This window comes from Chaetodon trifascialis, chromosome 1, assembly GCF_039877785.1.
Source record: "Chaetodon trifascialis isolate fChaTrf1 chromosome 1, fChaTrf1.hap1, whole genome shotgun sequence".
NCBI lineage: Eukaryota > Metazoa > Chordata > Actinopteri > Chaetodontiformes > Chaetodontidae > Chaetodon > Chaetodon trifascialis.
The window spans coordinates 33,655,449-33,682,871 of record NC_092056.1 but is presented as its reverse complement, the minus strand read 5'-3'; the positions used below and the strand labels follow the sequence as shown (position 1 = coordinate 33,682,871).

Genomic DNA, 27,423 nt, shown 5'->3' with positions numbered 1-27,423 from the left:
GTGATTGACCATAGTGAGAAGCAGATGAGCCCCTCGTGTAAGTCATTGATTAATTCAGCTCCTTGAGGCGATTGCGCGTCACAAAGCGTCTCACATGTTTGACAGCCTGCCCATTAGACACGCCCCTGGAGCAGGGTTTAAATGTCTGAACCCGCAGCATGAATTTAGTGCGTGCGCGTTACTCAGTGCGCGCGTTACTCAGAGTGCGCGTTACTCCGTCTTGTCTTAAGTTATGTTGCGTTATGTTTAGTTTTGTCTATTAGTTCTTTGTCTTAAGTTTTGCACAGTCATTTTTGCTCTTTAAGTTTTTCCCGTCTTCGAGCTACTCAAAAGCCATACCGAGTAGTGTGATTTATTTTTCAGAAGACGTGTTCCTACAGTTTGCCATAATCGTGGAATTTTTGTTTTAGCTAAACGTTTTTGTTTTAACCTCAGTAAATTTTAGTCAAATAATAATAATTTTGTAGCCTTTTTCGACCGGCCATCGAAGAGACTATCAATTTTGTTACTATCAGTCTAAAATAATCCTTCACGGACTCAACCGAACCGAACCCTGCAGCCAGCTGTTGATCCTTGGTCCGGCTAACAACCGTCCGGAGCTGTCCCTCATCTGTAACCGACACTCTAGAACCAGTTCCAGAGACGTCACCGTCCAACATCAGCTCTCCACCTTGGTGCGCTTGGCCTTCACCAGACCACTGAGCAGATCGAGCCAAGGACGACCATCTGGGCATCTTCGAGTTAGTTCGGAGCAGAGCACAACGGGACGCCATCAGTCAAGTAGGCATGCTAAGCGGGTTTGAATAAGAGTTGGTCCGTGAGGTTAAGAGACGGTCAATTCATCCAAATTCTCTCCATTAATCGTTTATTCCCTTAACTCTACGTTCGCGTCCCCATTATTCCCTTTCAACTACCTCTCACTATCGCCAATTTATTTACCATTGTGTTGCCATAAGTTTCTTGTGTGTTCTGTCATATCACCTCAATTCAATTCAATTCAATTCAATTTTATTTGTATAGCGCCAAATCACAACAGAAGTTGTCTCAGGACACTTTCCATATAGAGCTGGTACAGACCAAGCTCTTTTATCTACAAAGAAACCAACAATTCCCCCATGAGCAAGCACTTGGCGACAGTGGCGAGGAAAAACTTCCTTTTAACAGGCAGAAACCTCGAGCAGAACCAGACTCTGGGTGGGCGGCCATCTGCCTCGACCGGTTGGGTGAGAGAGGAAGAGCAAGAGAGAGAGAGTGAGACAGACAGACAGACAGACAGACAGACAGACAGACAGACAGACAGAAAGAAAAGCAGTCAGAGAGAGAGAGAGAGAGAGAGAGAGAGAGAGACAGAGAGACAGACATGCAGTCACAGTAACAGTGACAGTGGATGTAATAACAGCAGTAGCAGTTGCAGTGGATGTCAGGCAGGGCCAAGGCAGGAGACGCAGCTGAAATCCACAATCCAGATTCAGCCACTGTCCATGGGAACCTGCAAGACGACAAAGCACAGAGACTCCGGGGAAGGAGCTAAGTTAGTAAGACGCCGTGGTAGGACATGAGAGCGTGCGGATGGAGAGGGACAGAAGGACAGAGGAGCTCGGTGTATCTTTGGATGTCCCCCAACAGTCTAATCCTATAGCAGCATAACTAGGGGCTGGTCCTCCCATCTTCTGTCTTATTATTCATGATACATCACTCATTATCCATAATTCTGCTTAATAAATGATATTTTGATATAAGTCCTGGTTAGACGGTGTCCTTTTGAACTGAATATATACGATCCCTGTATCCAGAGTTTACACTTCAGATTATCAGACTGGTTTACCGTTAGTTCATTCATTAGTATTTTATCAGCGTTATAGCAGTTAATTTCTGCAGTCCTTCTTAGCTGAGGAAGGTGGTGCCCCGTTATTTTATCAACGAATGCAATATCAAATTAAGGTAGTACACACTACAAAAGGAAGGTTTTCCTCACCACTGTCACCAAGTGTTTGCTCATTCAGGAACTGTTGGGTCTCTGTAGATAAAAGAGCTCGGTCTGTACCAGCTCTATATGGAAAGTGTCCTGAGACAACTTCTGTTGTGATTTGGCACAATACTAATAAAACAAATTTGCTTTTTCTTTTTAATTGGTGGTCAGTTAGGATGCTGAGGGTGAAAATATGAGATGTTTTATGATAATTTGGTAAAAAAGACACTTTGGAATTTGACTGATTAATGATCACACAGAAGATCTTCCCTAGGTTGCTGTTTACAAAAAATCCACTGTACTTATTGGGGTCAATTTTATCTCCCCTTTTGTGCATTATCAGTCTGTGTTTCCAAATACTAGGGAATATCCTGGAGGAATCAGATAAGGGCAGAAATGGTTAGTTGCTGGAAGTGAGTGATGAGAACATGGTCCAAGATGCGTTGAGCAGGGACCTATGACCTTTCCTCAGGGTCGTAACCCTGTCAATCAACCAGGTACTGAAGACCCCAGCCCCTGGCGACGTGAGCATAGCAGGCAATGTATGGAGTAGACGGGTCCTCCATCAATCTGAGGAGGTGGAGGTGGTGGCTCAGAAGACTTTCTTTTCCTGGCTTGACTTGGGAAACGTGGAAAGTAGAGTGGACTCACCATTGTGATTGCATTTCTGTCCAACCACACTGCAGCCCCTCCCTCTCTTGACTTCTCTCTGTCTCTTTCTCTCTTTAAACCCAGCCTGGATCTGCTTGAGGTTTCTGTCTTTCAAGGGAAGTTTTTCCACGTCTCTGTTGCCATGTACATGCTCATGAGGGAATTATTGGGTCTGTATGGAAAATGTCCTGAGACAACTTCTGTTGTGATTTGGCATCTAAAATAAAGCTGAATTGAATTGAATTGTATATACTGACACATATATATATAATGCAATTATTCTATACCATCTAGATCAGTGCTCTCAGTCAACAGTGTAAATTGCCCAACACTGGGAGCAATAAACTTATCAGCAGGCAACATTACCTGATGACAAGCCATAGTCTAAATAGCTGGGGGCTTGACTAGGGAACCGAGCCAGGCCCAGCTCTGTGTAGTTTGGTAACCTGTGTTTGACCTGAAGCAACTCAACAACAACCACACGATGATAGGAATTAAACAGCCACAACAAACCCAGAGACAGCACTCATCCAGGCTGTCATTATTTTTACTGCTACCATCAGGTAAATTATATTGTAGCATCAAGGTGCACACCCCTCACTCTTAGAACAATGTCCCTCGACAATATATTGACACAAAATAGGCTACTAACACGAGACTTACGTTAGTTGATATTATACTTATTTTACTTATAGTCTTAACATATCAAAGCAAAGTGAAATGCATGAAATTTTAAATAAATGTATACATTGCTGGCAGTTCATCTCTAATTTATTTGCAGTTTAAAAAAAAAGACAAACTATCAGAGGCAGACAATTTGGTTACACATGCATATACACTCAAATGTGCTTTGATAAATATTAGAATACAAATTAGCATGTCTCAACGTGTAATGTTTTATTGATGCTATCAGTACAATACGGCAACGGACGGCAGGTGATCTCCTGAGGGACATTGAGGAAGAATCACATCAGGTCATAAGAGATTTTGAAGAAAAAATGTTCTAGCTAAAACAGGCTCTGCAGCCCTGTGGCAGCACATAACCTATCACTGAATATCAACACTAACCCTACTTACAAACACAGTATTAACAGTATTAAGATTTGGTAAAATTAAATGTGCAGTTTTTGTTCAAAAGAGCAAGTATATCCCAACAACATCTTTTGTGATAAAATGCCTGTAGGCAGTATAAGAAAATGTTTTCGAATCCAGCTTTCAACATATAGTAAAATAGGTCCATAATTATGGTTTCTAGTACATTATATAATGAATTAAAATTATGACAATAAGACAAAGCTGTTGTTGATGGATCAGTGGTCTCTAATGGGCTCATAAAAGCCTTTCAACATATAGATACACTTAGAAATGCATTGTCATGAAACTAAAAGGAGAGAGAGAGAGAGAGGCAGCGTTTCAACTCAAAAGTAATTATACATCACTGAAAATTAAAAAAGTAACAATACATTCTGTCAGTCTGGGTTGAGGGGTTACATTTGGGGTAGATCAATAAATTTACTGCACTTGCAGGATTTGGCACATTGATCAGTGTAGGCTGTACATGTGACCAGACATTTCAGTCTATAGTACATGTATGTTCTTCAAAGTGATATCCAATCACTCCCACATGTTTTTGTAGTTTGATAAATACAAAACAAAATATTAGTCAGTCTTTGTCCTAGAATTGTTGGAAAGTTGCAGCTTTAGGAAAATTCCAATTGATTTATATGAATAATATAAGGTAAGATAATAACATTGTAACAATGCTGACTTTCCCGGTTTGACATTGTGTCCCTTTCTATGAAAAGAGGTGAATGGAAATGTCAAATGAGTCAGTGATAGTTTACAGAAGATGATTAGTCAATGGTTTGAATCCCCGGAGCAGCTGGGAGAATATAAGACAGGGTAAGAGCAAGACACTGGTGCTGCTTTCCAAAGACATTACGTTTTAAGTTCCTACTTTGCCTTTGAAATTCAAATCACATTTTCACACGCCCTTTAATCTGTCAGTACACCTGTACTGTAAATTCTTAAATGGACAATTTAAATGGATATTTTCATATCATTTATAGTTGCTAGCTCTATGTTGGCCAGCTAGCTTGAATTATCAAAGAGCATCACAATTAGCAAATTATTTTAATCAGGATAACATAATGAATAAAAGTGACTAATGACAGGCAGAGGCCTTTATGGTATTATTCACTGAAACAAAAACGGAAAAAAAGCAGATTCTGGGCTCTTAGAGGCAACATAAGACCATTTCCCATTGGTGGTTCAAGCACGACTGATGAAAGATTTTGTCAAGAATTATAGGGATTTGGTCCGAGGGAACCTTGCATGATGACATCAGTAAACCGCACCCTCCTCAAGTTGCATATTTACACATCCAGCAGACATAGCATCATTATCACTCATTTTGAATGATGTTAGCAGCTAATTTAGAAATATATATATATTAATGACGGGTTAAGTTACTATGTGTAATTTAAAGGTGTTGCCTATTGGGATAAAACAGTCCTCAATTATCAACAACTCTGCAGTTGCCCTCAGTGCTACAGAGCTTTTTAATGTCTTGCAATTAGACATTCTGTCTTGTTTTACGGCACATGAACTTTATCTGAAACAGGCAGATGTTTTCTAAGATAAAAATAACTGCTCTGAACCAAACAGCAGACAGATACAGTTAACAATTAATTTATTACAAGGGAATCAAAGTCTTTGGCTGCTTGAGCTAAAAGGACAGTTAATACTGGACCGGGTGGCCAGAAACTGTTCAAATTCATGCAAATGATGCTCTGTGTCAGATGTGTAAATAATTGCCTGCTTACACATTGGATGAATGGATAAAAGTGTCTGCCAAATGACTGTAATTGTAAGCGTGTATGGTGACATGTCTGTATTTTACAGTTAATGCAGCCTTAAGACACACCACTGGAAATATTTTCATTTTACATCACGTATGGAAAAGACTTCTCTCAAAACTTCTCTTGGTAAGGGTAAACAGGTCATACTCCAAGTATCTACATTCCACACTCTCAGCGAGGTGAGATAGAGCATGATGACGCTGTGAATCTCACCAATTGCATCTTTCAGAATTTTAGTTCATCAAAATTTTACTTATGCTTACAGCAATAATGGCACTGAGCACTGTTAGGTAGTTTGTTTTCAATGAAAGTACATCCATAAATTCCTGAATTTGTATGTTTTTGGGGCGGCACGGTGGCGCAAGCAGGTAGTGTGCGTGCCTCACAGCAAGAGGGTTGCTGGTTCCATCCCCGGGCGGGGCCTTTCTGTGTGAAGTTTGCATGTTCTTCCTGTGCATGCGTGGGTTCTCTCCAGGACCAAAAACATGCTCATTAGGTTGATTGGTGACTCTACATTGCCCCTAGGTGTGATTGTGAGTGCGAATGGTTGTTTGTCTTGTATGTTGCCCTGCAATCAGCTGGCGACTGGTTCAGGGTGTACCCCGCCTCTCGCCCGTTGAAGCTGGGATAGTTTTGTCCACAACCCCGAAAGGGATAGGTGGTATAGAAAATGGATGGATGTATGTTTTTGTGCAAAAAGAAAATAAGGCTGATCTGAGCTTCATGAATTGATAACAGGCGGGAGGTTCTCCATGTGTTTTCTTCTCATCAAAACCTTTTGGATGTCTTCAATACATAATCTGCATTCAAGTCCCGTGGGAGAGGTGGCTGGTATGAACTCACTGCTTGAAAATATGATTCACATTAAGTTTGGCACTTCTTTCACAGATGTCCTGAATGATGAGCTCATCAGCAAGGAAATTCTCCCCGAGTCAAATGAAGATAATGGCTTGTTCCTTTCAAATATTTCCAACAAATAATGTTTTGAGATCATAGATCCTGTGGCTATTGTCTGAGTACTTGCTATATTTTTGGTTAATTGCTGAGAAGGCAAAGTGTGTCTTGCTGTAAAATGTAACATTTTAACATGGGAAAAGTATTACAGAGAGCCAAACAAAGAGTTTGAAATGTGAAGGAGTTCTAATGTGAACACGTCAAAGCTTAGGTTTTAACTGTCAGATTATTCCTGCAAATAATTCCAAACAATGTGAATGCATCCAAAGCCTGGCTAATTATTAAAACTCATCATATGCTGATGTGTATCTTAACCTTTTGCAGCTAGCTTTAAGTAGCTGATTAACTTATTTACAGTTTGTATACAGGTGTTTGTTTGTTGTTATTTGTGTTTGTTTCCTGGCAGCTAGGAGTTTAACAGCAGTTTGAGTGTGAGATGAGCCGTGCCCGTGGCTGTGGCGGACTCTGATTGGCTGATAAGGAGGAGGTGTAGTTGTCCTGGTTGTGGTTGTCCCGTGCTGCAATCCTTTTGCCTTGCTCCTCCTTCATAAAGAGCTCCACCATGAGGATCTTCTCCTTGTGCATTTGGAGGCTGATATCCTTGGGGATGTCTGGGATCAGCCAGTCCACAAAGTCACTCATAAGCATCACCACATTCTGCACACAACAGAGGGAACAGAGGGCAGATTTGAACACCTCAGATAGAAACATCTCATTGAACCACTGATTTTTTAGGCCAAGTTACATGAAAACCTCTGTATAGAAAGACAACATAACTTTAGCCATGCTATGGTGTGTTTGTTTTACTTTTCTAATTAAATGATAAAAATGTGTATCTGTGACAATTCAGTCTAAAACTCAGAGAAAAACATATAGCAGAGTACATAATATTATTAAGTCCAGCTAGCTGCTTTTTGTATGATTTATTTTTTATTTGTATTTATTTATTTTTTCATTTTAAAAAAAAATCATTAAAGATTTTAATTTCCTGATTTATATTTTGGAAGCTCAGCTATCTTACTGATAACTGATAACTAGTTTAAATTAGGAAAAAAACTAAAGCAGCTAACTTTAGCAAATCTGGTGACCTACCTTAAAATATATTGTAAATCATTAATAAATTACTGTAATTGCTAGAAAACATGGGATATACAGCTCTGGAAAAAATTAAGAGACCACTGCAAATTTTTCTGAAATCAGCGTCTCTAAATGTATGAGAACCATTCCATTCCAGTGTCTGTTGAATTGCAATACAAGGACACCTCATTTTAATTAATGAGATACTGATTAGGTGATCACCTGAACCAAATCTTATTTAATGAGGGAAATATGCCTTTGAATATTCTCATTCATCCAGGTCATTGTAAGCTTCAGGGCATTCAATCGTTCGCAACTGGACTTTGTCAGTTTGTCTTGGAAGAACGAGCGAAAGTATAAAAAACACTGTTTTTATTTGTCACTGGACAGCAAAAACAGTGCTAGTACCTCAAGAGTAATTGGAGTCAAAAAATAACTATTGACCACGTCAAAAGAGTTGAAAAGAAATGTTTTGAGGAACGAGTGAGGAAAAGAAGGATTCAATTCTGTCTTTGCTTGCAGTTTGATAGAGTGAGTGACATTTTTCTTCCATCCTTAAAATTTCTAAGACAGCGGTTCATAAGGACAAGGTCAAGCAGCAGACATTGGGAACAACAAAGCTACAGACCGGCAGAGGGTGAAAATGACTGTCCACTGACTGGGATGACCGTCAACTCATTCGAATGTCACTCAGCAACTGTAGGATGACATCAAGTGACCTACAAAAAGAATGTCAAATGGCAGCTGGGGTGAAGTGCAACAGTTTGAAACAGGATCCGAGGGGCAGGGCTCAAGTCTTGTAAAGCTAGAAAAAAGCCCTTCATCAATGAGAAGCAAAGAAAAGCCAGGCTGAGGATTGCAAAAGCCCATAAGGATTGGACCACAGAGGACTGGAGTAAGGTCATCTTCTCTGATGAGTCCAATTTTCAGCTTTGCCCAACACCTGGTTTTCTAATGGTTACACAGAGACCTGAAGAGGCTTGCAAGCCAGTGTCTCAAACACCTACTGTGAAATTTGGTGGAGGAATGGTGATGATCTGGGGATGATTCAGCAAGGCTGGAATTGGGCATGAATCAAGCCATGTACAAGGTCATCCTGGAAGAAAACTTGCTTCCTTCTGCTCTGACAATGTTGTACAGCAGGACAATGTTCTATGCCACACAGCTAGGTCAATCAAGGTGTGAATGAAGGACCACCAGCTTGAGACCCAGTCATGGCCAGCCCAATCTCCACACCTGAACCCCATTGAAAACCTCTGGAATGTGATCAAGAGGAAGATGGATGGTCACAAACCATCAAACATAGCTGAGCTGCTTGAATTTTTGCACCAGGAGTGGCATAAAGTCACCCAACAGCAATGTGAAAAACGGTGGAGAGCATGCCAAGATGCATGAAAGTTGTGATTGAATATCAGTGTTATTCTGAACTCTTCCTAAGTTAAAACATAAGTATTGTGTTGTTTAAAAATGTTTTGTTTGCATTATTTGAGGTCTGAAAACACTGCATCTTTTTTGTTATTTTGACCATTTGTCATTTTCTGCAAATAAATGTTCTAAATGACAATATTTTAATTTGGATTTTGTGAGAAATGTTGTCAGTAGTTTACAGAATAAAACAAAAATGTTCATTTTACTCAAACACATAACTATAAAAGTAAAATCAGAGAAACTGACAATTTTTCGGTGGTCTCTTGTTGCAAGACTTTGCAAAATTTGTTTGATTAGACTGTCAAAATAAAGTTTGCTGAGATCAATAATAAATGTGTGGTCAACATTGTAAAACATTTGCACTTTGGTTAGTTTTAGGAAGCAAAACTAATTAGTTAGGTTTATGCAAAAAACTATGGTTCGGCTTAAAATAACTAACTAATGAACTAACTAAATAAATAAATCTTCTCTGTATAGACATTTCTTGTCATATATCATCTGATGTATACTGTACATTGATAAAGATATATCTGCAATAAGCTAATATCAACTGATTTATCTAACTATAATTGTAACATACAATTGATCCAGCTGATAAGCAGTGAATGGGACTGTTAAAAACTATGCAGTTGGAAGCTTTATTCGAAGGTAACAGTATTACTTAATGTCTTGGCTGCATAACAATAAATAATAATGTGCTTGTGCTTGCGCAGGCTGCTCTAGACTTAGAGCTGTAAACACAACAGGTTTAGTGACTGTTAGTTAATGAAAATTAAAGTGATGACTATTTGAAAGCATGTTGAGGTAATTCCACACCTGAAAGACAATGACAAAGGCAAGGCGTGCAGCCAGAATGGCCCAGAACTCCTTTGAGAGTTCATATGGTGTGCTGGACCAGGGAGGCTCTCTATAGTCCTTATATCTGGAAAGAGAAAAAGAGTCTGGATATATGATTTATTTACAAACATATTTGAGAATATTTCTTTGAATAGTGTACTATTGGACAGTTCTTGTTATATTCTCCATAAAAATGAAGATCATCATTACAAATGGTAAAAATACAGATGCTGCCACTGTATCATAGTACACGCACTCACTTAAATGCAACATGGCTCTGTGAGAGATGAGAAGTAATTATTTGGGGTGTTATGGCATGGGAATGATCAATTTTGAATACATCAGTTGTTGACCCAACACATAAGCAGACTCAATTCCAAACTCTATTGCACATGGCTGTCATGTGAAAACTTACCTGCATATTTCTACCTTGTAGCCCAGGTGCATTGGCTGGAGAGGATCTGTGCCTGACTGGAAGTCACTGACATTGAAATAAGACAGAGTGTGATTGACGAAGCCATGCATGGTGCCGTCAGGACTGTACAAGTACTGGTAGACCAGCCGTGGGATGAAGTCAGAAGTGAAGGAGATGACAAAGGCCTAGGAGACAGAGAACTGCTTATCTGTTTACTGTCTTCATGAAGTCACATGACCATTTTCATTCATTTTCATTTTCCAGCTATGTGTTGTGCTTTTTCAGCCCAGTCCCAGCATGTTTTGAAGGGACAGCTGAATAGTGTCTGTAAAGATACAAGACTTACATTAACAATGACTGCTACCTTACTGAGGCCTCTCAAGAGGTTGTACCATATTCCTGCAGAAAGACAGAGGAAGCATCATTAAGGCTGAATAGAAGCTTCAAGATGAAAGTACTCTTAGGTCAGTAAGTACCAACCACCACTAGATGCCACAAGCTCTCTGTGCATGGGAGGTAGAAATACTTCATTGACTGTTGTTCCATGATAAACTGCTGACCTGTACCTTAAGTTCTCATTCCAGGCAGCCATTTGTATTAGTTCATTTCTTAACATTGAATAAATCCAACTTAAACTGATTTGAAACTAACCTGAAACAGCTGATATATCTGAGTTTTATTGTCAGTGTACAAGTTTATTCTGTGGTAATGCATGCTGTCAGGATCCCAAACCCCGGAATCAGAAATTTGACTTTAAATCTTTAAATCTCTAATAAACTTGCATTTATGCATAATTGGTCTTCATGTGCTCGACACTTTTAATTTCTATTTGTATTCTACTTGTCATTTTTGCATTTTTTTTGAAGCACTCTTTAACATTACTTTGAAAAGTGCTTTACAAATATAGGCTGTTTTAAAGAATCACTATCTTCAAAGTCATTATGTTAAAGGGTAGCTAACAAATTAATGTGGATCTGACTGCTGAAATTATTTTCAGCTGAACTTTAAAATGCTTAGGAAGAGATCTCTTCATGGCCATTATACACAGAAGGAACCCATCCTTGAAAGCTCTGTCATTAAGAACAACTTCATGCAAGATAACTTTTGAGAACTGCTGTCCAAGATAGTGTACTTTCTAATAGTGACAGACCACACATAGTGGTTTATCAAAACTAACTGCATCTCTCTTCTTTCTCCATCTTTGTTGGGCTTTTCTGCAGGATTTTTCAGCCTAATAAAGGTGATGTAACTGAAAACACCTAGGGGAATAAACACAGTATGTTGGGGAAGACTTGTGTGATATTTATCTCCATTTATTTCAAATGTGGAAATGGACACCTACCAATGTCTTTGGCTTTGGCAGCAATCGGCCTGCGCAGCTCCATAACAAACTTCTTAGCATCCAGGCGAATCTCAATGATGTTATTCAGAAGAGCGAATAGTGGAGCCAGAGGGAAGGAGGCCACAAAAAGAGTCACCATCCCAAACTGGATAACTAAAAACACAGATGAGAGTAGAACTTAGCAGAAGTAATGGATGAACACTACATTATGGACACTATTCACTTCTCAGTAGTTGTACCTTGGATTTATGTGTGGTATTAGCTACCTGATGCTATTATGTGAACACAGATTAGAGTTTAGATTAGATAGGTGCTGATATTTGGCATTAAATCTGTCAGTCTAATCAAATCTCTTCTAAACTATGTACTGCATGTTCTTTACCAGAACTGATGTCATGGTTATTACACACTAATTTACCTTTGCCTGAAGACTGCATAAATAATCAAACCATGGACATTACAACTGGACACTGGGCATTTTCAGCAGAGTATCTCTTTTGAGTTCGTTAATCTCAGCACATTTGTGCACTCTGTCATCACTGAAGAATTCTCATTAAATTGCATGTTTTAATCTTAATAATTACTCTCAGGGAAATTTGTTTTGGTGTTGTGAAGTTCTACAACATTTGACCATTGTTGTTTAAAGCACAAATCCTCCAGTTGGCTACATTGTTGATCTTATGTGTTATATGTTATGTTATGAATCTGAGATTTCACAGTTTACAAGGAATGAATATCAGCGTTTTCATTGACAGTGGGCAGCTCACACACACCACCACCACCACAAAGCAGGTGCATTACATCTTCCTCTGTTTAATTGTAGGTTCTGGCATGTTTTGATGCATAATGTTTTGTTATACAGTGTGTTGCTTAGTATTTTGTTATGTTTTTCTGTGTTATGTGTTGTGTGTGAGTTTTCATTCCAGTTCTGCAGTGGAAGTGTGGCCTGGCTGTTCGGAGGGCAGACGGTACACCTGATGCTCATCCACTGACTCTCTCCCTATTTAAGCGGCATGGTGGAGATGTCTAGACTTTCCAGCCATTTTCTTGTCTCTCATATCCATAGTAATCCTAGTCTTGTTCCTTGTCACCTGTGAGCGTATCTCGTTTCAGTTTGGTTTGTTATTCCTGAGTGTGTTTGCCTTGTCTTGTTTTCTTGTTATAGTGTGCGTTTGTTCCTACCTGCTAGCCACAGTGTAGTTGATTGTTTCGTTTAAGGGCTGTTTTTGTGTTTTGGAGAGTGTGTATTTTGTTTTCATTTATTTCATTTTTATTTTAGTGTTCACAAACCGTTTTTGGTTCAAACGGTTCCCTTCATTTCCGTGCTTTCTGTCTGCCCCTTGGGTCCAATTTAAAATTAAATTGATTATCAAATCATAATCAATCAATCATGTTTATGAAAATGCAGAGGCTGTAAATACTTTATCTGATTGAAAATGTTGATTGTATGTTTTTATAGAATTGTTAAGCCTAGTGAAAGGGGTTACTGGTTTAAAATGGCTGCCTACCAGTCTTGGTTTGGTTACAGAGAGGATAACGTCAATTCAACCTCCAGAAGGCATATTGAACCACATTTACATATTTCTTTCAGATATTTGAGTTGTTGAGGAACTCCCTTTTGCAATACGTTGTAATCCTAGTATTTAGTTTTTCTGCTTTTTCATCTTTTTGCATTCTTTTGTAAATATTTTCACTGTTCGCACACTGGGAGGATAGTGTTATAAATCAGACCATCATAATATTTCCTAGCAACGCCTGTGTTTTTCCATTTGTTTTTTTAGGAACGTGTAATAGAACCCTGCAATAGAGCAATCTTAATCTTAATCTACTACTTCATCTACATACAGGCATGCACATAAATCTCTGGTGCACATGAAAAATGAAGATTTCACAGCACTGATTGACATTCTGTGTGGTCTGAAACTGTTGTCTTTATCAAATTAAAGGTAAACATTGCACCTCAACAAGGAGATTAGTTTGTATTTAAGTTGTTTTTATCAGAGGAATATGTTTGCTTGTTCACTCCATAAAGTTAACCAATTGTGTTGAAAGAGGCTGGCATTTGCAATGACAAGCAAAGTTCTGACATGAAGCAAGAGCAAAGACAGGAGTGACTGAATGTGTCTTTAGGTACATAGAAGTTGCACATTCAGGTGATTGTTTCAAAGTGGTTGCAGCCATTATGCTTGTTTGTTGACCCCAACGTGACTTGTTCTGCAAAGATTAGTGTGTTACAAAGGCCAATATTATCCCAGGACACAACATTTCTCAAGTATCATCTTTGGATCAGGGCAGAAAGTATCACTTGTAGAGAGGAGATGAAGATTAGGACCTTTGCTGTCAACAAACATCAGCCAATGTCGTAAATGCATTTGTGAGGGGTAAGAGCAGCATCAACAAGGAAACTACAAACTGCTACAGAGTACAGTTGAAGTTTTTAGAAATTAAATTTCAACAACAGTCTTCTTTTTACACTCACTCATCTCCATGTACTCTGGGCTGAGGCCAACAAAAGGACCCAGGATGTGGTCTTTCTCATGGCGCTGCAGAGTTTTGCTTAGCTCCTCCTCTTGCTTTGAGTCCAACTCTGACTTCCTCCTCCGGAGCAGTTTCTTCAGCTTCCTGCACATACCAACAGACAATGATGGAATTAACACACTGAAGCCTTGTTTCTAAAGCCTTTCTTATTCACTGCTTCTTTTCAGAGTATTGGACAAATGTCATTTTAGTAACTGCACTGTTAGATAAGTATAATTTAACAGGAGTATTTTCCTTCATAGTTCCCTGAAGAATTTTTAAATCATTAGTGGCTAGTAGTATTAAGCTATGTTTTGAAATGCTGGTCTCGTATGCTCGACTAGGACGCAAACAAGGATGCTAGTCTATGTGCACAAGCATGGGGGTGACATTCTGCAAACTGCAAAGGGCAAAATAATGAAACTATGTACAGCACCAATCAAAAGCTTGGGCACACCTCATTCAATGGTTTTTATTTATTTTTCTTTTTTTCTACATTGTAGATTAACACTGATTACATCAAAACTATGAAATAACACGTTAATATGTGGAAAAACAACAACAACAAAAGTTTAATATTTTCCATTCCTCAAAGTCGCGACCTTTTGATTTGATGAGAGCTTTGCACACTTTTGGAATTCTCTCAACTAGCTTCATGAGATGAGATGAGATGAGATGAGATGAGATGAGATGAGATGAGATGAGATGAGATGAGATGAGATGAGTCACCTGGTCACACACCTCAGACCATCTCCATTGCATATACGTTGGGTGATTGTGGAGGCCAGGTCATCTGATGTAGCAGTCCATCACTCTGCTTCTTAGTCAAATAGTCCTTACATATCCTGGAATTGTGTCTTGGGTCATTGTCCTGTTGAAAAACAAATGACCGTCTAAAGAAGCACAAGCGATATGGCATGTTGCTGCAGACTGTTGTGATAGCCATGCTGGTTATGTCTGCCATGAATTTTGAATAAATCACCACCTTCAAAACATCACACTGTCACACCTCTTCCACGATTCACAGTGGGAACCAAACATGCAGATACTGTCCATTCACCTTCTCTTTGTCTCTCAAAGAAATGCCGAATAGAGCCAAAAATTAAAAACTTTGACTCATCAGACCAAAGCACAGATTTCTTCTGGTCTAATGTCCATTCCTTGTGTTTCTTGGCCCGAGCAATTCTTTTCTTCTTGTTCATCTCCCTCAATAGTGGTTTCTTTGCGGCAATTCGACCATGAAGGCTTGATTCACACAGTCTCCTCCTTGTTGAGATGCTACTCCAACTCTGTTAAATATTTATGTGGGCTCTAATCTGTGGTGCCAATAATTTGCAATTTCAGATGTTGCTAACTCTAATGAACTTATCCACTGCAGCAGTGGTAACTTTGGTCTTCTTTTCCTTGTATGGTCATCATGGGAGCCAGTTTCATCAGAGCATTTGAAGGGCTTTGCAACTGCAGTTCTTGAAACTTGACTGACCTTCATATCGCAAAGCAGCGGTTGGGAACCTTTTTTCTGTCAAGGGCCACTTAAATTTTTATAAATGAGGGGTCTCCACTGATGATTTGCCACTTCTGGCCCCTCCTTGGCAGTGCCCATCGTCATACCAAATTATGGAACACATATATCACACTAACCTCTGCAACTGCTTCTTTTTGGCGGGGTGTCTGATGTCAGATGGTAGTGATGATGATGATGTCACATGGTTTGGGTCAGTCAGTCTTGAGCTGAACTGAGTTTTTGCATGAGTCAGTTCTAAACAGACCTTCTCACAGTAGTAGGTTGTTGCTTTGCAGCTCAATGATTTCATGTTGTTGGTTGTCAGGTACATCAGCCAGATCCACATTAAAGGGTGTAACAAATATGTTCAGTTCCTTTGTTTTCTTTTCATGTCCTGAAACCTCTCACCAAATGTCTGAAAGAGTTTGGACACTCATCGGCATATTCCGATGTCATAGCAGGCTTTTGTTCTTGCAGAGCAGCAAAATGCAGAGCGTTAACTAGTAGCAGCTTTAATTTTGCTTCAAATGATTTCACATTTGAAAGCAGACAACTGAGAATTTGGCTGGAGCTTGAGGTGTCCACCATGAAGGCCAAATCACAAACACAGCTCTAATGACTCTTGGCGTTGGCCTTTTCATCACCGTGAGCTCGTCCCATCAAGCAAGAAATTCCACTAATTAACTTTCTGTTAATTGTAAAGCATTCTGGGTGACTACTTCATGAAGCTGTCATCAACACAAAAGGTGGCTATTTTGATTGAATCTAAAATACAAAATATATTTTCGTTTGTTTACGCTTCTTTGTTTACCACATAATTCCAGGTTTCTAATTTCATAGTTTTGATGCCTTCAGTATTAATCTACAATGTAGAAAATAATGAAAATAAAGAGAAAACATTGAATGAGCTGTGTCCAAACTTTCGACTGGCACTGTAGTACAAATCACAAATTACATATTTTATAAAAATTACACTTATTTCTGTGCTAGTTTATATACTTAAAACTTTAGCTAGGTACGCCAAGCCAAATGCAATGCAGTCTAATACAGTAGTATTGTGAATAAATACATTTTCTTTTATGAAGGTTCACTGTTGTTGGGAGGTGTTGATTCAACTATGTGATAATTTTGGAGGATGCAGTTTGGTGCTATTGATTTATATTAAATATTTATGCTAAGGGGTGTTTCTGTTTGTTGTTACCCTCTTTGATATGAATGGGTTGGACAAAATTCAGAGAAAATTGTAGGCTGACAAGATGTCAGCAAGATGTTGTCCAGTTCCCAGGTAAGTGTGACAGACAGGACAGTCACAGATGTAAGTATTGCAGCAGAGTGGAAGTAAATAAGTTGTTATGTGACTTGCTCTGCCCATGTATTGCTATCTAGACAGTTGTCGTTTCACAACTTGTGTGTGGCTGTGTGTGTTTGCGTCATGGGAAAGTGTACGTTTCAACATATTGTACAGTAAAAGCTCTGCACTCACGGTATGCCAATCTCAAACAGGTTGTTCTGGATGAGCTGCTTTCCGAGCATGGTGATGCACAACTGGATGCACAGTTCCATGAGGCAGCCTGCATGGGCACACTAGAGGAATACAAAGTGTCAGAAAGTGGCAAATCAAATTTAGACAGAATAGGGCGGGTGACAGATCAAAGAGTTGAGAGTGTCCAGTGGAAAGTGAAGTTCAAACAAATGCAATCCATTCACCTCCACCTCCCAAAAATTACACTGGAATGAGCCAGTTGTTTTCTGTTTCATTAAAGCAACAAGGGAAAATGGCCTTAACCATTTCTACACATACAATCAAATACAACTGACAAGATGATACAACTTTTCTCTCCCTTGTAGTTCAATAGTAAAATTCATGTGTTTCGTTAGCTAAAATATTATTGTTATAACTAAACCGCTAAAATGCAGAAGTTGCATTACCAACTCCTTCTGGAGTGGAGGAGGGCCAACACTGATTGTAATCATTTCACCGCATGGCGTGGGGGAGGAACAACTTCCTCAGTCTATAAGGCTATATAATAAGATGTCAGAATCAGAAATCAGAATCAGAATCAGGAATCAGAAACTTAATTGCCAAGTACAATTTTACACATACAAGGAATTTGTTTCGGTGAAATTGGTGCATTGAAGTTGGTGGACACATCTAGTAAAAATAAACTATTAGAGAAGTAAAAAATATAACAATAAGTAAAAATTATAATAATAAATATATATACACGTGTATATATTTATTATTTTTTACTTAATATTATATTGTTTACTTATTGTTATATTTTTTAATGTTACTTTTTTATTACTATATATACATGTGTATATATATTTATTGTCACAGCAAGAAGGTTGCTGGTTCGATCCCCGGGTGGGGCGGGGCCTTTCTGTGTGAAGTTTGCATGTTCTTCCCGTGCATGCGTGGGTTCTCTCCGGGCACTCCGGCTTCCTCCCACAGACCAAAAACATGCTCATTTGGTTAATTGGTGACTCTAAATTGTCCTTAGGTGTGAGTGTGAGTGCGAATGGTTGCCTGTCTTGTGTGTTGCCCTGCGATTGACTGGCGACCAGTCCAGGGTGTACCCCACCTCTCGCCTGTTGACAGCTGGGATAGGCTCCAGCCCCCCCGCAACCCCAAAAAGGGATAGATGGTATAGAAAATGGATGGATGGATGTCTCTTATTATTTTCAGGAGCATGGCAGAGGAAGAACTGTTTTTGTCCAGTGCCAGTGTTCTTGCAATGTATTTTACAGTCAGCAACTTTGTAATTGCAATGCATGCAATGTTACTGCTTTCATTCACAACACAGTTCTGCATTTTCCCTGAAATGTTACTAGGTCTTGAGGTGGGAAATTGGCATTACAGATTTTCCTGATCATCAATCCATGCTCCCATATCAAATTTATTTCTATGCATTTTTTTGAATCTGAACATTTCAGGGATCGAATTATGCTTTAGTAACATATCTTAAAAACTACATTATTATGTGGTAGTGAGATTCATGTCTTCACTAGGAACCAATGGCCTTGAGGCTGAGTGCCACAGACAGGGTAGAAAACTGGAAAATTACTGAGACATTGACTACCATAGATACTTTTAGTCTTTACATAGAATTTGTTGACATTAAGAAAATATGTAACAACAACAGCATTAATCTTTCAGTAACACAGTGTTTAATGCGAATTACCTCTTCCATTCTGTACGATCCAACAACATACAAGTAGTTTCCAGGCCGACCAACAAGCCTGTGAACCAAACACAACCATTACATATTGTGAAATGAGGAAGGCAGATAGCGTACAGTATCATTATGTTTACTATATACAGTACACAATACAAGCAAGCTAATGGTATAGTGTTTTAGATGAAAATATGTGAGCAGAAACAGATGCAAGCATTTTAATTACTAATGACCGACAGAAGTTTGATTAAAACCTAAAAATGCAAAACACAACCAACATTGAAAATAACTGTTTTACCTGCCCCTGAAAAAGGCCAAATACACAATGGGTGTGAAGGCGTTGACAAACTTCAAGATAAAGGTTTTGAAAATGAGACGCTCTTCAAAGCTCTTGTCTGTCTTTGGAACCTCTGAAAATGAGACATGTGACTTAATTATTTAAAATACACACATACACAAAGCCCAAGGGCTTTACTGGTCTCTGAACACTCTTGCCCTGCTAAGAGACCCTGTACCGATTCTCTCACTGAGCTCCATGAGATCTTCTACAAATGGCCATGCCATTTTCCAAGAAAAATGTTGATAGTGTGCTTACTTAAACAGATTTCATATGTGAACTATATGTGAATCTCTCCAGACATGAAAATAATCTACTTTGGCCCTTTAGCAAGGAAATGACTGGAGAGGGACTTCATGCATCAAACATCTAAGATATAAGCTTCATGTTTTGATATTTTATCTTTTACCACAAACATGTTTGCTTGTTATAAGATTATCTCTGATCCAGTCAATCTGTAATCAATCAAACATTTGGTTGACAATCAATCCTGCCCTTAAGTAGTTAACAGTGAAATGTGCCTCACCCAGTGTGGTGAGCCAGCGGGCGATGACAGCGTAGATTTCATCTAAGATGATGATGATGATGAGGTTGATGATGGCAGCGGTGGTTTTGACAGTGGCTCTGATGTTGGAACGTGCTGCTGGGTAGGTGCTCATATGCAATGCTGCCTTAATACTAATCCGGTAAAGGATGACCCCGAAGACTATGGCAAAGGTCACAGAGATCTAAAAGTAAAGAGAAGGAGGAGAACACCTAATCTGCTAATGATCTGATAAAACAATAAAGGTGAAGTTTCACCACAGGTAACACACATTGAAAAGTCAATTGAATGAACTCCCAGTTTTCATATTCACAATTATATTTGCTTAACACTGGACATGCTTTTTTACATGCCACATGTATTTGGTCTGGCTAACATTACTGCAGACTCTTACAACAATCCTCATCGTGCAGCAGAATGAGCTTACATAGCTTACATAATGTAAGGCACATTTTTCGAACACTCTGTGGCATGGTATTGCCCTTAGGACACAAACTACCTTTTGGAATTCAGCTCTCCATTGTTTTTACATAATAATTGTGTAATTATGGCCATCAGACCCCCCCCCCCCCCCCCCCGCAAACACACCCACACACACCCACCGACCCCACGGAATATCTTTCTGATGGACAAATATTTCTCAGTGCACTTTTTCATTATGGACAATATTACTGTTATGGACGATATTTCTGTGAAATATAATTATAGACAATATTTCTGTGCAATATAATTATGGAGGGATGGTTTTTAATCACCTCTTATTTGTGCAATAACCCCCCCAGCAGCTATAATGTTTCTGTTTCCACAGTATACATACTGGTTGTTCTGTTTTTCTAGTTATTCTGTTTTTGCTTCATTTGCTTCATTGCTTTATTCTGTTTTTGTTTCCACAGTTTATATACTGGTTATTCTGTTTTGCACTATTTATTTATTCTGCTGTTTACATTCTGTTTATCTATTCACTCTCTATTGCACTCATTATTACTTAGCTCTTGTTGTTTTCTTTAGTTATATAGACTATATTTTTAATTTCCATCTCTGTTGTAATCCGGAAGCCAAGCAACGACATTTCGTTGCCAAAATCTCACTGCTGTGTTTTTTTGTGCAATGACAATAAAGGAAGTCTAAGTCTCTAAGTCTAAGTCATCCGACTCCATGGAGTTTGGAGACGCTGCTTTGCTGGGACGGCTGCAGATGACAGACCACAGCGACCGAGTGAAAGAACGATTGATCCGTGAAAGAACGATCCGTGATGAACTACCAAAGCTGACTGAACCTCTGTGTGTCTGTGGGACCCTGATCGTGTGTGCCTGCGATTAAGGGTGCTTGTTCCTCTCCGCAGTGGCCCTGTAGTTTGAGGGAGGAGAGAGTGCAAGACCACATGGCGAGGACGCCATCGGACCAACACTAGAAGCGTCAACACAGAGCTCATTAATGGTGTTTTTTTAACCTGTTATTTAATACGTTTTTTGTTTCCTTTGAAGTGGCTGTCTTTTGCTTTTAATTTTTCTTTTTTTTTTTTTAGTCAGTGTTTTACTGAGTCAATAATTATTTTAACTCTGTGCAGCTGTGTTCCAGTTTCCTTGAACAGTGGAATTACTTTCTTTATTGCTAAAAAAAAAAATCCTCACATCAGTATCTGACATTTTATTTTGCGGTGTCGGCAAGATACCAGCTCTACTGTTAAGAAATGGACACAGCAGAGTGGTGTTAATACACCCATAACTGCACAATATGTTATGCCATGGTTTATGGATTCCTTAATTTGATGGTGAAAAAGCAAAACTTATAGAATGGAGGGTTCAGGTGGTTTTCGTTCTTTTTTGTTCATTTAGTGTGTTTCTTTTAATTTCTATTTCATAGCTGTGTTTTTGGTAACTGTGTCGTGATGTTCGCACGCAGTTTTAAAACTTTTTTGGTGGCCTTTCTGTTACTTTCACTGCATGAAAAGTACCATTTCCATCAATCGTCATCACAGTATATTGCTGTGGAAGTTCTCTCTCAGCCCCTGTGACTGTGAGGTGGTAAAATGCTAATGTAAATGCTGCAAGCTATACAAATGCAAATTGGAATTGTGTGTGTGTGTGTGTGTGTGTGTGTGTGTTCTGTGCCTACAGAATACAGACAAAGATTTTTTTTTTCATGAGGATTTAGAAGTGTTTAAATAATTTTATAGGTTACATACGGGATAAGTGTCCTGACTCTCAAAAGCCTATTTTCCACTTAAATTGCTAAATCAAATTGTGAAAATTAAAGCATCTACAGTTCTTGGACACGTAACAGTTTTCTGCATTTTGGCACAACACCAGATGACGTGATGACGTGCTGAGGTAAGCGTATCGTCTCACTTCCTGTTTCTGGTTGCTGCCTTACGAGTAGTGTGCGTTTGTCGCTCTTGTTCCTCTGAGTGTAATTTGCTCTGTGTTTTGTTACAGCGGCCTTTTATCCGCGCTCTAGAGTAACATTAGTTCTGCTCAAGCACCCATAAGTCTGTTTATTTAGCGACCGTCAATTTTATTTGTCTACGCGCTTTTCTGCTCTGCTAGCTATACCAACTTAGCCTAGCAGCTAGCGATGGCTTCTCTCTGTCCCTCTCCAGCTCTCTCCTGCTTGGTGTGTCACATGTTTAGCTACTCCTCTGCCTCCTTTAGTGATACTGGTACGTGTAATAAATGTAGTTTATTTGGTGAGTTGGAGGCGAGGCTTAGTGAATTGGAAGCTCGGCTCTGCACCATGGAAACAAAACCATTAGCTATAGTTAGCCAGGCCCCCGTAGTCGGTGCGGACCGACCAAGTGCAGCTCCGGCTAGCCGTCCCTCGACAGCTCCCGAGCAGCCGGGAAACCAGGGAGGCTGGGTGACTGTTCGAAGGAAGCATAGTCCCAAGCTGAAGCCCACAGGTCACCACCAACCGATTCATGTTTCTAACAGGTTCTCCCCACTCGGCGACACAACCGCTGAGAAACCAACTCTGATTATTGGCAGCTCCATTTTGAGAAATGTGAAGTTAGCGACACCAGCGACCATAGTCAAATGCCTGCCGGGGGCCAGAGCGGGCGACGTCGAATCAAATTTGAAACTGCTGGCTAAGGATAAGCGTAAATACCGTAAGATTGTTATTCACGTCGGCGGTAATGACACCCGGTTACGCCAATCGGAGGTCACTAAAATTAATGTGGAATCGGTGTGTACATATGCTAAAACGATGTCGGACTCCGTAGTTTTCTCTGGACCCCTGCCAAATCTGACCAGTGATGATATGTTTAGCCGCATGTCATCGTTCAATCGCTGGCTGTCGAGGTGGTGTCCAGCAAACGGTGTGGGCTTCATTGATAATTGGCAGACTTTCTGGGGAAGACCTGGTCTGATTAGGAGAGACGGCATCCATCCCACTTTGGAGGGAGCAGCTCTCATCTCTAGAAATCTGACCGATTTTATTTATGAACCTAACCCCTGACAACTCAGAGTTGAGACCAGGAGGCAGAGCTGCAGTCCTACATGCTTCTCTGCGCCTCCATTAGAGCAGTTACCCACCCAACACTCCATAGAGACTGTGTCTGCCCCCCGACCACGTAAACTAAGTAAACCAAAAGTACAGAGAAGAGGAGTTAAACATAAGAATCTAATTAAAATTAGAACAACCTCTGCAATAGTACAACAAGATAGGAGAATTAAATGTGGACTCCTTAACATCAGATCTCTGTCCTCTAAAGCTGTTCTAGTAAATGAGTTAATATCAGACCATAATGTTGATTTATTTTGTCTGACTGAAACCTGGCTGTGTCCTGAAGAGTATGTGAGCCTAAATGAAGCTACTCCTCCGAGCCATATTAATACCCACATTCCTCGAGGCAGCGGCAGAGGAGGTGGAGTTGCAGCCATTTTTGACTCAAGCCTTTTGATCAACCCTAAACCTAAACTCGACTATAACTCATTTGAAAGCCTTGTTCTCACTCTTTCTCATGAGAAATGGAAAACAGTGCAGCCACTTTTATTTGTTGTAGTATACCGCTCTCCTGGTCCGAATTTATAGCTGAGTTCTCGGAGTTTCTATCAAGTTTAGTTCTTGAAGCAGATAAAGTAATTATTGTAGGTGACTTTAATGTACATGTCGACGTTGATAATGACAGCCTTAGCACTGCGTTTATCTCAGTATTAGACTCAGTTGGCTTCCGCCAGAATGTACATGAACCGACTCACTGTTTTAACCACACCCTCGACCTTGTTCTGACATATGGCATTGAAATCGAAGACTTAATAGTCTCCTCACAGAATCCTCTTTTATCAGACCATCATTTAATAACTTTCGAATTCATTTTACCAGACTACCAGCCAGTAGGCAAAAATTCTTATACCAGACTCCTGTCTGATAGTGCTGTAGCTAAATTTAAGGATATGATCCCATCAGTATTTAATTCAATGCCATGTCTCAATACAACAGAGGAGTCTTATGCTAACGTTAGTCCCTCCCAGATTGACTTCCTGGTTGATAGTGCTACAGGATTGTTGCGTGACACTTGACTCTGTTGCTCCCCTAAAAAAGAAGAAAATTAAACAGAGGAGGTTAGCTCCATGGTATACTCCTCAAACCCGCAAATTAAAGCAAACTTCACGGAAAATAGAAAGGAAATGGCGTTCTACCAATTTGGAAAAATTTCGGTCCGCCTGGCAAGACAGTCTTAAAATATACAGGAAAGCCCTCCGCAGTGCCAGGGCAGCCTATTACTCTGCACTAATAGAGGAAAATAAGAACAATCCCAGGTTTCTCTTCAGCACTGTAGCCAGGCTGACAGAGAGCCATAATTCTATTGAACCATGTATTCCTTTAGCTCTGAACAGTAATGACTTCATGAGCTTCTTTAATGATAAAATTCTAACTATTAGAGACAGAATTCATCGGCTCCTGCCGTTAACAGGTACTGTTTTGTCTTCAAACGCAGAAATCGTAGAAACTGTTACTCAGTCTGTCGCAGTTTTAGACTGTTTTACTCCTGTTGACCTTCACCAACTAATTTCAATAATTTCATCATCAAAATCATCTACCTGTATTTTAGATCCTATCCCGACTAAGCTGTTTAAAGAAGTATTACCTCTAATTGACTCTTCAGTTTTAGACATGATCAATCTCTCTTTATCAACAGGCTACGTACCACAGTCCTTTAAAGTGGCTGTGATAAAACCGCTACTGAAAAAGCCTACTCTTGATCCAGGGGTTTTAGCCAACTATAGACCGATATCCAACCTTCCCTTTCTCTCAAAAACTCTTGAGAAAGCAGTTGCCAATCAGCTGTGCGACTTTCTAAACAATAATAGTTTATTTGAGGATTTCCAGTCAGGATTTAGAGTGCATCATAGCACAGAGACAGCACTGGTTAAAGTTACAAATGACCTTCTAATTGCATCTGATAAAGGATTTGTCTCTGTACTAGTCTTATTGGATCTTAGTGCTGCATTTGACACCACTGACCATGGCATCCTATTGCAGACACTGGAACATTTCATTGGCATTAAGGGAACTGCGCTAAGCTGGTTTAAATCCTACCTGTCAGATCGCTCTCAGTTTGTACGCGTTAATGACGACTCCTCTGTGCTCACTAAAGTCAGCTATGGAGTTCCGCAGGGTTCTGTGCTTGGACCAATTCTATTCACCTTATATATGCTCCCTTTAGGTAAGATTATCAGGAAGCACTCAATAAATTTTCATTGCTATGCAGATGATACCCAGCTATATTTATCAATGAAACCGGAAGAAACCAGTCAGTTAACTAGACTACAAGCATGTCTTCATGACATAAAGACCTGGATGACCTGCAATTTTCTGATGCTAAACTCGGACAAAACTGAAGTTATAGTAGTAGGCCCTAAACATCTTAGAAAGTCACTTTCTGATGACATAGCAGCTATGGATGGCATTGCGCTGGCCTCCAGCACCACTGTAAAGAATCTGGGAGTCATCTTTGACCAAGACATGTCCTTTCACTCCCATGTAAAACAAATTTCAAGGACTGCCTTTTTTCACCTTCGTAATATCGCAAAAATCAGGCATATTTTGTCTCAAAATGATGCAGAAAAACTAGTCCATGCATTCGTAACTTCCAGGCTGGATTATTGCAATTCTTCACTATCAGGCTGCCCAAATTCGTTGCTGAATATTCTCCAGTTGCTCCAGAACGCTGCAGCACGTGTTCTGACAAAAACCAGGAAGCGAGATCATATTTCTCCAATACTCGCCACTTTGCACTGGCTCCCTGTAAAGTTTAGAATAGAGTTTAAAATTCTCCTCCTTACTTACAAAGCCATAAATGGCCAGGCACCTTCCTATCTTAAAGAGCTCATAGTACCTTATTGCCCTACTTGAACACTGCGTTCCCAGAATGCAGGTCTACTTATGGTTCCTAAAGTCTCAAAAAGCAGAACAGGAGTCAGAGCATTTAGCTATCAAGCTCCTCTCCTGTGGAACCATCTTCCAGTCTTTGTCCGGGAGGCAGACACTGTCTCTACATTTAAGAGTAGGCTTAAAACGTTCCTTTTTGATAAAGCTTATAGTTAGGGCTGGCTCAGGTTTGTCCTGGACCAGCCCCTAGTTATGCTGCTATAGGATTAGACTGTCGGGGGACATCCAAAGATACACCGAGCTCCTCTGTCCTTCTGTCCCTCTCCATCCGCACGCTCTCATGTCCTACCACGGCGTGTTACTAACTTAGCTCCTTCCCCGGAGTCTCTGTGCTTTGTCGTCTTGCAGGTTCCCATGGACAGTGGCTGAATCTGGATTGTGGATTTCAGCTGCGTCTCCTGCCTTGGCCCTGCCTGACATCCACTGCAACTGCTACTGCTGTTATTACATCCACTGTCACTGTTACTGTGACTGCATGTCTGTCTCTCTGTCTCTGTCTCTCTCTCTCTCTCTCTCTGACTGCTTTTCTTTCTGTCTGTCTGTCTGTCTGTCTGTCTGTCTGTCTGTCTCACTCTCTCTCTCTTGCTCTTCCTCTCTCACCCAACCGGTCGAGGCAGATGGCCGCCCACCCAGAGTCTGGTTCTGCTCGAGGTTTCTGCCTGTTAAAAGGAAGTTTTTCCTCGCCACTGTCGCCAAGTGCTTGCTCATGGGGGAATTGTTGGTTTCTTTGTAGATAAAAGAGCTTGGTCTGTACCAGCTCTATATGGAAAGTGTCCTGAGACAACTTCTGTTGTGATTTGGCGCTATACAAATAAAATTGAATTGAATTGAATTGAATTGAATTGAATTGAATTGAATTGAATTGAATTGAATTGAAAAATGGTTGCGTGATTAGCTTGCAAAATTCCAGCAGGGTAAGTCCACTGCTAATTCTTTAAGTAGGAATAAAAAGGGAACACACCAAAGTAACTTTTCTTTTTTAAATTTTCGATGATGTCAAACAGTTTAAAGAAGTTTACATGTTTTGTAAAATATGCAGGTACAAAAATAGAAAATCAAAATACCTAGCAAAATCACAGCGTGTTTTTCTTTCTACGCAACAAAAAGTGTCTCGCGAGAAATTCCAAGAGCACGACCTCGCATATGATTGGACGCCTCATTGGACGCAATGACATTGGCAGAAAATGGCACGTCTGTGAACATTGTAACTGTTTGTAATGGAGGGCCATAAAGAGGGGAGTAGGGCTTTGTCTACACACACGAGCAGCTGGTCGCTTTGTGTAAACCCATGCTTCTGCCTGTAGAGAGGATTGTAGTCCTGGATGAGCTGAAGAGACGACGTTTGGCCTCAGCCAAACGAAGGGCAAAAGCACGGAGATACAGACCGTCCGTCCCGGTGATCATCACTGGGAACA

At 40.0% G+C, this 27,423-nt stretch overlaps 1 protein-coding gene across 1 annotated transcript in view; it reads right to left on the bottom strand.

Annotated features, from left to right (window-relative positions):
* Positions 1–5,072: 5,072 nt before the first annotated feature.
* The window catches only part of ano1a (anoctamin 1, calcium activated chloride channel a), a 109,020-nt gene continuing 86,669 nt past the window's right edge, over positions 5,073–27,423 (bottom strand). The window contains exons 16-25 of the mRNA XM_070963705.1: positions 19,598–19,799; positions 19,033–19,144; positions 18,741–18,798; positions 17,039–17,139; positions 14,014–14,156; positions 11,535–11,687; positions 10,539–10,591; positions 10,193–10,377; positions 9,757–9,862; positions 5,073–7,092 (exon numbers count right to left, since the gene is read on the bottom strand). Coding sequence (XP_070819806.1) covers positions 6,850–7,092; positions 9,757–9,862; positions 10,193–10,377; positions 10,539–10,591; positions 11,535–11,687; positions 14,014–14,156; positions 17,039–17,139; positions 18,741–18,798; positions 19,033–19,144; positions 19,598–19,799 — 1,356 coding nt within the window. The 3' untranslated portion in view covers positions 5,073–6,849. The remainder of the gene's footprint in view (positions 7,093–9,756; positions 9,863–10,192; positions 10,378–10,538; positions 10,592–11,534; positions 11,688–14,013; positions 14,157–17,038; positions 17,140–18,740; positions 18,799–19,032; positions 19,145–19,597; positions 19,800–27,423) is intronic.